The sequence below is a fragment of the Cynocephalus volans genome, chromosome 1, assembly GCF_027409185.1.
Source record: "Cynocephalus volans isolate mCynVol1 chromosome 1, mCynVol1.pri, whole genome shotgun sequence".
Taxonomy (NCBI): domain Eukaryota; kingdom Metazoa; phylum Chordata; class Mammalia; order Dermoptera; family Cynocephalidae; genus Cynocephalus; species Cynocephalus volans.
The window spans coordinates 90,150,818-90,163,827 of NC_084460.1; the positions used below are offsets into that span (position 1 = coordinate 90,150,818).

The window sequence follows — 13,010 nt, forward strand, 5'->3', positions numbered from 1 at the left end:
TTACTTCAATACATCCATACACTGCACAATGATTCACTAAGGGTAGGTCAACATTTAATGTACATATTACTCTGCAGAAAATCCCTACTGTAATTGTCTCTGTTTTAGAACGTAGTTTAAAGATAGCAAGGCTTTCCTGGGTTTTAAAAATAAAAATAATTGTATTATTTCAAGCACAGAATCTATCACAAGTCAGATCCATCAAGAGAATGGATTGTACAAATAAGGAAATATTTTTTACTCCCCTCCTCTGTCTTCAGAGAGTGACTTTAATGACTTATTATGCACTTTAAAACATTTTCTAGTGTTAAGAATAATGCAATAATGCATTTTATATTATCTGCATCCCATTTCCTCCTTATCCCTTTTTCTCTCTCTCTGACTGTAGAATGATATTACATTATAAGGCTATTAAAAATGAAAAAATATTTCACCATGATACTAATTAGGAATAAAGATTCCATCACTGTAAATATTTTCTAATTATTTCCAACAGTGTTTCTACTTTACAAATGGTTTAGTCATAATTAACTTTAATTTGTTAATGTTTGAGAAGCGTTTTTAATCATAAGATAGTTCATCCTCTGATACCAGTTGACTATAGAAAATTCAGCTTATAAAAATAATTTTAACGTGTGTTCCAGAAGTATTTTTGTTGTGTGTTTATTATTGCCTACATGAGCATTTTATTGAAAAGTATTAGAAAAATTATAAAAGTATTTTCAATTATTGGAAAACAAATTTCTTCTGAAAGGAAAACAATGATAATTAGAAAACTCTGCATGCATATTACAAAAATGACATGAAGAGAAAAACATTAAATTAAAAAAAATTTTTTAAATATTTTAAAGATTCCAACAAAAAGTGCTTATCTTTATTTTAGTCGTGGTTTCTAAAAGATTATAATTTCAAATGAAATCACTTGAATATTGTATTTATTTACCGATAAAATAAATTTATAAATATGCTCAAAGCATTTCTATCTCAAAGTGATTGGGTGGCAATAAATATAGATTATAATACAGAATATAGAATATAGATTAGTGTCAGAAAAGAAAGTTAATAAGAGATTGTTTTCTCAATTTTATGAAAAAAATCTCTTTGAAAACCAAATATTATACTGGGTTCCTTTCAAAAAGCAAACCATTCAGTATTATAAATTTAATAGCCATTAGAAATAGAAACTTGTCCAATTCACATCTCAAATAGATTTAGCATTATTTCAGAAAATGTAATTTCAATTTTAGTCTTTGAGTTGTATAACAAGTATTTTGTAAGTCGAGATACTTTCATTGTTTTTGATTGTACAGTAAATAATGTAGATATGAAATTTCCTTTAGTGAGAGGACAATGTAAAAGGCTAAAGCATGGAAATAGTTTTATATATTCAGATCTCAATTTAAAAAAATGATACATTAGTTGTATCAGTTTTGTAGTCAGCCACATCATTCAGAATGTAATGTCTATGAGATATGTATTCAGTCTATTGAGGTGACTAACAGCTAATAAACAGAAAAAATTACAGCTGCAACAAAGAAAACTTCCAAATTAGTGGAAAGATAAGCTGTATCATGTTTGTTTTTACCTACACTAGTCTTTCAAAAAAAAAAAAATCACAACATTGCAAGAAGAGACCACTTCCTATAGTATGCAAATCTCCCACCTCAAAATGGTACTTATTTTTCCACTGTTACATTAAACTAAGCAAAGCATATATTTTCCAAGTGGCTAACTAGCCCAGTTTATAAAAAAAATCTGATGAAATAATTTGTGTCTATTGACTTTTTCATTCCATTCTAAAATATGGTTAGAAAAATGTTGGGCATTTATTTTTAAATTATATATTCAAACACAACCTATACATCCAAAAGGAGTCAAACACGTTTATTTCTCCAAGTCCTCTCTAATGAAAAGTATGTAGTATTCCCTAAATCCTTCAAGGTATTGTTGAAAGTTGAAATGTAGAATACATAGATATATAATACTTGAATATCTATCCAAAATTTAAACACCTAATCTGAGGTAGGCTATTAAATGTATTTCTTCCTACATTTGAAGCTTTGTTTCAGTACAGCCTTGAATTTTAAATTATAAGAGAAAAAGATCAATTGAAGACTGAAAATTTTTGTATGGAATTTCTGTATAAAACTTTTCCATTTGCTAGTGTTATCCGTGGTTGTTTTTCACAAAAACTATTTACAATTTCTTAAGCTGATTATGTCTTGTTTCTTGGGCTGTTTGTTTCCTGTATATGAAAACTACAGTAGCAAAAAAGAGTTGAACGTTAAATATGTGGCAGTTTTTAAAGACAGAAAGTCACAAAAGAAACAATAAAATGCTATGATTTGCATGACTTGAGAAAAAAATTATGTTTATAACTCATTCAGTTTTCTTCAATGATAAGTCTTTTCTCTCCATCATTTGCTTAAATGTAAAATGTAATTTATTTATAGTGTCCTCTTTTACATTTGTCAAGGTCTTTAAACATTTAATGAATACATTTAATCACTAATATTTTCCAAAGTAGAGTTAAACATATTTTCCGTAATTAAAAAAATTAAAATGTTAATTAATAAAGTATCTAAAACATATTTAAAAATCTATAGCATTGTGTAAATTAGGCTATTTAACTCAACACTTAAAACCAAGTAATCTGATTTAAATAAATGTGGTTAACATTCTCATTGAAAGCTTTTAGGGACAAGAACAAAATTAACACTATTTGTTAACAAAATTAGCATCAAATAAATATACTTTGATTTTATATTAAAGAATATTTATGGAAGATTGTGCTGACTTCTTCCTCATTATTTTATTGAATAGTGGAAATGAACCTTAAATATCCTTAAATACCTTTGTACGTATATCAACTATTTAGAAATTTTCCTACATCTACCTTGAACTTATCCACACAATTTTGATAGTTGTAGTGAGATAATGATTGATTCATTTAAACTTACTAAGCATTCACAGTGTGTCAGAAACCATGCTAGACTCTGTAGTGTGCTCCAGAAGTTTAATTTACTCCCCTCTGTGGAGAGGAATTTTTTTTTTTTTCAATTTTCCTTAAACTAAATACTTTCAACTCAAAGTGCATAATTTTTGCCGATGGGATCATCAGTCAGTTCTCAATATTTTTGTTCATTTTAATATCTATAGTTTTATGTACAGAGAGGTTAGCTGAGGCTAATTGTGCCCCAATACTATGTTCCAGTAGCATTAATTAAAAGTAATGCTTATCCCAATAAAAATGCATTGCTGAAGACCAGTTTGTTCATTCCTAAAAAGACTTAGGGTCCCTATTTTGGGATTTAGTGAAGAAGTCTGTGGTCATATATTCATGTAATAATTTTATAATTAATTTATCTATTCTGGGTTGAATAAAAGGTGCCAGAAATAAAATAAGCATGTTTTACTACATGAGGAATTGTATCCATTCTCTTTACTCCAAAATGCTTTCATTCTTTTATCAACTTCAGTCATATACTAGAACAGTGGTTTTCAACTCTGGATGCTTATTAGAACCACCTGGGGATTTTTTAAAAATCTGGATGCTCAGGCTATAGATGAGATCAATTAAATTAGCATTTATTAAAATCTCCAGGTCATTACAATGTGCAGTCAAGAGCCAGTGATCTACAGTTGCACTGTCTAGTGTGGTGGCTATCAGACACCTATTATTTCACATTTAATCATGTAATATTATTTAATTAAAATTAAATAAACTTTAAAATTATATTCCTGAGTCACAATAGCCACATTGCTCAATGGCCATCTACAGCTAGTAAGGACCACATTGGATATCCAGTATTTAGAACATTTCTATCCTTGCAGAAAAGTTTGTTTAGACAGTGCTAATAAAGACTCAGGAAATAGTCTGTGTTCCATCATCATTGGCCTTAAATATGAGTTTGTTAAAATACAGATGATTAGTATGAACATTAAAGTTTGATAAACTCAAAATCATTCAGAGATGCTCTAACTTATTAATAATAAATTTAAATAATGGACTTAGCCAGCTTTAATGTCTTAATTAACAACATCAAATTATATATTATTTATCATTTATTCTGTCAACATTATTTATTGAGCACTTACTATTTTCCAGGCCCTATGCTGGGTACATGATAAGGAACAAAATTATAATGGTCCAGGATTGATTTTGGAATAGGATGAAAATTAAAAACGATAACAACATAGAGCAATAGATGACAGAAACACAGTTTTTCTAAGTGCTGGGAAGGAAGAAGTAAGTTATAGAGAAGAACTGGGAAGGAAAAGGCTCCCATAGAAGGTCAGCAGTAATGTTAAAATAGGGAGCATTAAATATTATATCTGAAGGATAAAAAGGAGTCAGAGAAGATAATTATAATTATTGCTTACTCATGTGTAGGTTTAACTTGTGACCATCCATATAGATTGTGAACATCATAATGCAAAACTGATGATCCGTCACTAAGAATCTGCTCAGTTTCCATGCACATGGTTCTGAAATGTAATCCATCAGTTCTTTTTGTGAGCTCTGAGAGAATCAATGAAAAAAATAAAATATTATAAAGTGCACTGTATTGAAATGTGTAGCTCATAACTATATGTTCTTTTGGTAAAGAGATTACTTGCTGTTCTAAAATAATTGTTCATTGTTTAACCATTTGTACACTCTGTGATATGCTAATTGTAAATGAAAAACGTGGCCTGCAATTACAAATGAGTTACGTGAATTAATAAAAACTTGAACAATAAGTACACTCATAAGTATCTACTGTTTTTCATGTATTTAGATGAGAAATACTGATTAAATAAATCTTCAGAAAACAATCCATTTGGTAACATAAACTTTTGAAATTAAGAGCCAGGCAAATGCTATAACAACATCTTTTGATTCACTTTTTCTCAGTTTAAGATGCCTTTTTTCAGAGCTTTGCCATCGCTTTATATATAATATTTTCTGTCTACATATGAGAATAAGAATGAATGCCAAAGGACTGGCCCTTTCCCAGCTAGGTCAGGGATAAGCAGAGAAGTGTTCTTTCATTTATTCCTAGTTTAAAAAAAAACACATAAAAATCTTTTAAAAAATGTTTCTATTTTTTTTATCTAAAAGAGTATTTAAAGAATTTTAAAATTTTCAAATCTGGGAAGATTCTTAAGAAACCCAAAATAACAATTTTAAACAAATTTAGAATTGTGCTTATATGGATAAAACATATCCAGAATACTCAGAATACTATTAAATAATATTGATAGTGGAACAAGGTGTTGTCCAGTGTGTGGGTAGGTAGTGAAAATTGGGAATGTGAATCCTATTCCCTACATCCTAAGGTATATATAAAACTGGCTAATAAATAAAAATTACACGATAAAAAGGCATAGCAAAAATATTGTACCTGGAAAGTAAGGTGGATAATTTAGTTCTGTATTTCTGCATTGATTAGTAGTTGTTCCATTTACAAAACTTGATGGCTCATTCATATCCTGAAAAAATGAGAGAAAGGTAAACAAACAAAAATTTAGAATACATATTCTTATTGTACATATGAAAATGAATTTATATTTATATTTCTAAGTCATCTTTATAAAGCTTTCCTTAATTAAAAACCAACAGAGTAAGAAATGTCATCTCCAGAAATTTAGAGATTATGTAAAATTTCCTGTATTAAACATTAACTTGTAGTAACTTCCTTTTTATGCTATCTCAAAATTATATTACTAAATCTTACTACCATCATTTTAAAATTACACCTAAAATAAATTGTTTGAAAGACAATGTTGCTAAATTTGTAAGAGATTATTTCTTAAATAAAAGATTGATAGTTATGTGAGTGTTAGATTTGTTTCTACATTGAGTGAAAATAAAATAAGTGTTTACAGGTTTTTATTAATAGCTAGAAAGTCTAGTTTAGTTCCTTAGACAAATCGAAAATGTCCAGGGAATAGCATCCATACACGTAAATTGAATTTTTAAAACTGTATTTTAGCAATCCTTTGTATGAGAAAAATCTATAGAAATGAATGAGTGGGCTAATTTTCACAAAGAATATTTTGTTGACATCATTGGAGTCTAGTAAGAATTTTGCATAATCACTATACAATGAATAACTTGAAAGATAAATTGTTCTAAGTTTTCTTACAATCCATAAGCCATCAAACTTCATCTGATCATTGTAGAAATCCATAATTTCCCTTGCCCACCACTCTGCTGTGGAATTCCTGAAGAAATCTGGAAAAGCTACATGAGCTCTGGAAACCTGTAAAACCAAAATTCAGACCCACATGTAAAAAATTATAAGAGATAGCCTATGTGTCTGAATCAGAAATTTATCTATCAGATGCACAAGTTTCATAAGTGATCATGAAGGCAACCTAATCTCAACCTTAATTATGTAAATGTATGTGATTTTCCTCCAACCACCCCAGCAGCCATGGGAGTAAAAGGAGAGAGAGAGATATACATGGAAAGGGAAGAGAGCAGCCTGGGGTCCTATGTGGGTTATACAGAAACAGCTCAAAACACATCAAAATACATCTTTAGTGCCTCTTAGAGTGATAGTTTTCCTCTGCATCTGTAGAGCCCAATACATCAACATTACCTTTGTGGACCATGGTGGGGGAGGAGACTGCCTGTGGTTTATCCTGTTTCTCTGATTAAAAATGTTTTTACCCAGCTTTGTGATCTCCCAGAACCCATATATCATCCCACTGCCCCAAACAACTGTTTTCTTTCTCTCTCACATCTAACCATTCCCATCCACGAAGAGACGAGGTGTTTTATTCCATTCCCTGCGAGAAAACTTTTCTATTTCCACACATATAAATTCCAAGGTCAGAGTAATTGTGTTAGCAAAGTTACTTCTGCGGCTAAATCAACTGTCAATGCCTTAAAAACATGGCATAACCTGAATGCTTTATTAGCAAATTTTAAACTATGCAATAACTGCCAGAACAATCTTCTCCATGAACAGAACACGGGAAGGCAATGTGCATAGAGAAAATGCGAAGAGTAGGGAATACAGAGATTTGCAAAATATGTATCACGGATATTTCTAGAATTGAAATGGACTTAATTTTATCAGCTTTCCCAATAATTACATTTTTCTCATAAGGATAGACAGCTTAGGGTGGTTATAGTCAAAGAATATTTTCTATGTTGGAATCTCCCTAAGATACCAATAATAAGAAAGGTAGCAATGGATTTTGTTTCTTCTTTTCTGCTCTCTCCATAATTCATTTATCGGTTTACTTTATTCTTTTAGTGACTGCTTTTATCCCTTAAATGCAAATCTTTGATTACATTCAGAAAATTTAACAGATACATGTTATCCAACATTCTTTATAGTTTGTGTGGAAGAGTATCTCAAGGGATTCTATGTAAGCTATTCTACATAAACTGAAGCTATTATTCAACGTGCATATAAGAAGCCAAACTTTCCTCTCTAGTCTTACCACTACTATTCCAGAGTAGTGGGTAGAGCCCAAATTGAGATCAAATGCTGACATTTTTCTTCAACAACATAGTTCAGTATGTTCAGTTCTTTGCCTCTGCTTAGGAAATAGGTTTGGTAAGTTTTAAGCTCCACTAATTTTCCACACTTACTTTTGTGATTTAATGACTGTAAATTTGATCTACCTAAAGGAAGAATTGCTAACTCTTAGTTTTGTTGCTTTTTTTTCTAGTGATTTTATATTCCCCGTTTTTTGTTATTGTTGTAATCTTTATTTCCTTCCTTTTGCTAACTTTGTGCTCATTTAGTTCTTTTTTCTAATTATTTGAAGTGTACAGTTAGGTTCTTTATTTGAGATTATTATTTTCTTTTTTAATATAGATGTTTATTGTTATAAACTTTCCTCTTAGTATTGCTTTTGCTGTATCCCATAAGTTTTGGTATGTTTTATTTTTATTTTTGTTTGTCTCAAGATATTTTCTAATTCCCTTTTGATTTCTTTTTTAATCCATTGGTTGTTCAAAAGTGTAGTATTTAATTTCCACATATTTGAGAATATTTTGTTTGTTTGTTTTCCTTCTGCTGATAATTTGTTTCATTCTATTGTGGCCGGAAAAAGATACTTGTTATGATTTAATTTTCTTAAATTTGTTAAGGCTTGTTTTATAACCTAACATGTGATCTATCCCAGATAATGTTCCTTCCATGTGCACTTGTGGAAAATGTACGTTCTGCTGCTGTTGGATGGAATGTGCTACATATGTATGTTAAGTTATTTGGTCAATAATGTTGTTCAAGTCTGCTGTGTCTTTGTTAATTTTTGTCTCTGGCTTTTCTATCCACTGTTGAAAGTGAGGTATTAAAGTCTTTAAGTATTATTGCATTGCTGTCTATTTCTCCCTTCAGTTCTATCAATATTTGCTTTATATATTTAAGTGCTCTAATGTTGGGTGCATATAGATTTATAATTGTTACATCTTCCTGATGAATTGGCCCTTTTATCATTATATAATGACCTTCTTTGTCCTTTGTGACAGTTTTTGGATTAAAATCTATTTTTCTTATATAACTATTGCCACACTGCTCCTTTTTGGTTATCACTGGCATGGAAAACATTTTCATTCCTTTTGCTTTCATGAATAAACCTTGAGGATATCATGCTTAGTGTAATAAGCCAGTCACAGAAGGACAAATACTGCATGATTACATTTACATGAAGTATTAAAAATGACTAAAGTTATAGAAGCAGAGAGTAGAATGGTGGTTTCCCAGGGCTGGAAGTAATAGGGAGTTGTTAATCAACAGGCATTAAAATCTCAGTTAAAGAAGATGTTCTAGAGATCTACTATATAACATTGCCCCTATAGTTTATAATACTGTATTGTATACATAATAATTTATTTAGAGAGCAGATCTAATGTAGTGTTAGTATCATAATAATTATTTTATTTTCATTTTATTTTATTTTTTTAAACTTTAATCTTTTAAAAAAATTTTTAACTTCTCAACGTACAATGTAGTTGATTTTCATATCCCTTTACCTGTTACTCTTCCCCCCCTGTCCATCTAAATCATATCTATTCATTTGTCCTAAGAGTTCAAGGAATTGTTGTGATTGTTGTGTCTTCTTCCCCATTCCCCACTGTTTATTTGTTTTATTTGTTTGTATATTTCTTTGTTTATTTTTAGCTCTCACAAGTAAGTGACAATATGTGGTATTTCTCTTTCTGTGCCTGATTTGTTTCACTTAATATAATTTTCTCTAATTCCATCCATGTTGCTGCCAATGGTGGCGTTCCATTCTTTTTATAGTAGAGTAGTATTCCATGGTGTATACCACAGTTTCCTTATCCACTCATCTGATGATGGACATTTGGGCTGGTTCCATCTCTTGGCTATTGTAAATAGTGCTGCAATAAACATGAGATACAGATATCCCTTTGGCATGATGATTTCCATTCCTCTGAGTACATTCCCAGCCGTGGAATAGCTGGGTCATATGGTAGATCTCTCTGTAACTGTTTAAGGAACCTCCATACCATTTTCCATAAAGGTTGCACCGTTTTTCAGTCCCACCAACAGTGTATGAGATTTCCTTTTTCTCCACAACCATGCCAGCATTTATCATTATCAGTTTTTTGGATACTGGCCATTCTAACCAGAGACGATATCTCAAGGTGGTTTTGATTTGCATTTCCTGAATGCTGAGTGATGCTGAGCATTTTTTTATGTGTCTGTTGGCCATTTCTATATCTTCCTTTGAGAAATGCCTATTCATTTCCTTTACCTATTTTCTAATTGGGTTATTTGGTTTTTTTACTGTAAAGTTGTTTAAATTCCTTGTATATTCTGGATATTAATCCTTTGTCAGATATATATTTTGCAAGTCTTTTCTCCCATTCTGTTGGTTGTCTTTTCACCCTATTGATTGTTTCTTGTGCTGTGCAGAAGCTTTTTAGTTAGCTATAGTCCCACTTGTTTATTTTTTCCTTTGGTTGCCTGTGCTTTTAGCGTCATATTAATGATGTCTGTGCCCAATCCTACTTCCTGGAGTGTTTCCCCTATGTTTTTTTAAAGAAGTTTTATTGTTTCCAGATGTATATTTAATTCTTTAATCCATTTTGAGTTGATTTTGGTATATGGTGAGAGGTACAGGTCTAGTTTCATTCTCCTACATATGAATATCCAGTTTTCCCAGCACTATTTGCTGCAGAGGCAGTCTCTTCTCCATTGTGCAGACTTGGTGCCTTTGTCAAAGATTAGATGGCTGTAGGTGTATGGGTTGATTTCTACATTCTCTATTCTATTCCTTGATCCTTGTGTCTGTTTTTATGCCAGTAGCATGCTGTTTATTATGGTTTTGTAGTATAGTTTAAAGTCAGGTAGTGTTATGCATCCAGCTTTACCATTTTTTGCTCAGGATTGTTTTGGTTATTCATGGTCTTTTGTTATTCCATATAAATGGCTGGATAGTTTTTTCCATTTCTGAGAAAAAATGTCATTGGAATTTCGATGGGAATTGCATTGAATCTGCAGATCACTTTGGGTAATACGGACATTTTAACAATGTTAATTCTTCCAATCCAAGAGCATGGGATATCTCTACATCTTCCTGTGTCCTCTTTCTCTCTTGTGTACATATTTCTCTCAACAGTGGTTTGTAGTCCTCTTTGTAGAAGTTTTTCATATCCTTGGTTAACTCTATTCCTAAGTAATCTATTTTTGGAGGTGGCTATTTTAAATGGGTTAGATTTCTTGATTTCTTTTTCTGCATGATCACTGTTGGAGTATAGAAATGCTACTGATTTTGTGTGTTGATTTTGTATCCTGCAACTTTTCTGAAATCATTTATCAATTCTTACGAGTTTTTTTGTAAAGGCTTTAGGCTGTTCAATATATAGGATCATATCATCTGCAAACAGGGACAGTTTGACTTCATCTTTTCCAAACTTTCTCTTCTCTGATTGCTCTGGCTAGTTCTTCCAACACTGTGTTGAATAGGAGTGGTGAGAGTGGGCGCCCTTTTCTAGTTTCTGTTCAGGATGATATTGGCAGTGGGCTTATCATATAAGTCTTTAATTGTGTTGAGATACTTTCCATCTATAACTAACTCATAGAGAGTCCTTATCATGAATGAATGTTGAATTTTGTCAAATGCTTTTTCAGCATCTATAGAGATGATCATATGGTTTTTGTCTTTGATTTTATTGATGTGGTGCTTCACATTTATTGATTTGCATATGTTGAACCAACCTTGCATCTCTAGGATAAATCCCATTTGATTATGGTGTATAATTTTTTGATCTGTTGCTGTAATCTGATTGCTAGTATTTTATTGAGGATTTTTGCATTTATGTTCATCAAGGATATTGGCCTTTGGTTTTATTTGTTTGTTTGTTTGTTTGTCTGGTTTTTTTTTTTTTTTTTTTTTTTTTTTTTTGTATTTTTGTCCAGTTTCAGTATCAGGGTAATATTTGCCTCATAGAAAGAGTTTGGGAGAATGGCCTCTGTTTCGGTCTTTTAGAATAGATTGTAGAGAAATTGTATCAATTCCTCTTTGAAGTTTTGGTAGAATTCTGCAGTGAACCTGACCAGTCCTAGGCTTTTCTTAATTGTGCAGACTTCTGATAACAGCTTTGATCTCTTTTATTGCTGTTGGCCTGTTCAGATTTTCTATATTTTCTTGGCTTAGTTTTGGTAGTTTGTATGTGCCCATAAATTTATACATTTCCTTCAGATTTTCAAATTTGTTGGCATATAGTTGTTTATAGTAGTCTCTAATGATTCCTTGTATAACTGATGTATCAGTTGTAATATCACCTTTTTCATTTCCACTTTTTGTTGTTTAGGTCTTCTCTCTTCTTTAATTAGTTAGCCTTGCTAAAGGTTTGCCAATTTCATTTATCTTTCAAAAAAACAACTTTTTGTTTCATTGATCTTTTGTATCATTTTTTGGGTTTCATTTCATTTAATTCAGCTCTGATCTTAAACACACTGTGTTAGAATCATCATAATTTTTTAAAATAAACAAATTGTTTGGGTTAAATGAAGTAAAATATAAAATTGCTCAATAGAGTGACTGACACTTTGGTATTTAGGAAAACATAGGTAAATATGATCCACATATAGTCCAATACAGATACTTTAAAATTAAAAGCCATTTACTTTTTTAAGGAAATTATTGAAATTGAATTATTGGTTAAAATGATCATCAAGTCCAAGTTCTGAATTTCTTTTAGTTATATAGGTAACCATTGTTAAACTTACATCAACAGCTTCATCTTCAGTTAGACTTTCATCTATTGTTACATTGGGCAAATCTGGCCAAACCTGCAAGAGAGAAAAAATGAAAAAAACAGTTCAAAATAAATTTAGTCTTATGTGATTTTGATGTAAATAAAGTGTAATGGAGTATTAGAATATTACAAATTCAAGATCCCCAGGTATGTAATTCCTTCAGTTATTTTTTTTCCAGTTTTGTTTTGTGTATGTATCTTTTGCAAACTATTCCCATTTTCTTTATTAGTCTACTCTTTAATAAGGTATATTCCAAAATGAATTGCCAACCTTTGTGATAGTTATTGCTTTTGGAAATAATGCATGCAACCAAAAGTTTTGGTCAAGAAATAATATGAAAAGCATATACCGAATTTAATTTAGTGTGATATATTAGAACTATTAGAATTGTTTCTAGAATTACTCCAGGATTAAACACTAAAAGCAATAAATATTTTTTATTTGAAAGGAACCGAAGATCTGATCGTATAGTGTCATGCTGAGACAAATATCTCATTGATTTTCACAGTTAACACTCAATCCTTCTTTCCCTTTGCCACAAATCACCCCACCCCCACCCTTTCCTGCCTCACTACCTACCAATGTTCTCCTCTACTCATACCAGAAACACACAAAACACAGCCCAAATTCAGTCGTGGGGAAAGCTTTGGAATTTGAATCTATGTTGTCGAAGTTAGTAAGTCCCATATAAAAAATGTAAATAATTCCCAAAAGACTAATTATTTACAAGGGCTTAGTTGCTGTTGGGGAATAATGGAAAAGAGGGTAGAA

At 31.0% G+C, this 13,010-nt stretch overlaps 1 protein-coding gene across 1 annotated transcript in view; it reads right to left on the reverse strand.

The window, feature by feature from the left end:
- The window catches only part of SI (sucrase-isomaltase), a 105,780-nt gene that overhangs the window by 21,900 nt on the left and 70,870 nt on the right, over positions 1–13,010 (reverse strand). The window contains exons 33-36 of the mRNA XM_063098997.1: positions 12,210–12,272; positions 6,132–6,248; positions 5,388–5,475; positions 4,384–4,522 (exon numbers count right to left, since the gene is read on the reverse strand). Coding sequence (XP_062955067.1) covers positions 4,384–4,522; positions 5,388–5,475; positions 6,132–6,248; positions 12,210–12,272 — 407 coding nt within the window. The remainder of the gene's footprint in view (positions 1–4,383; positions 4,523–5,387; positions 5,476–6,131; positions 6,249–12,209; positions 12,273–13,010) is intronic.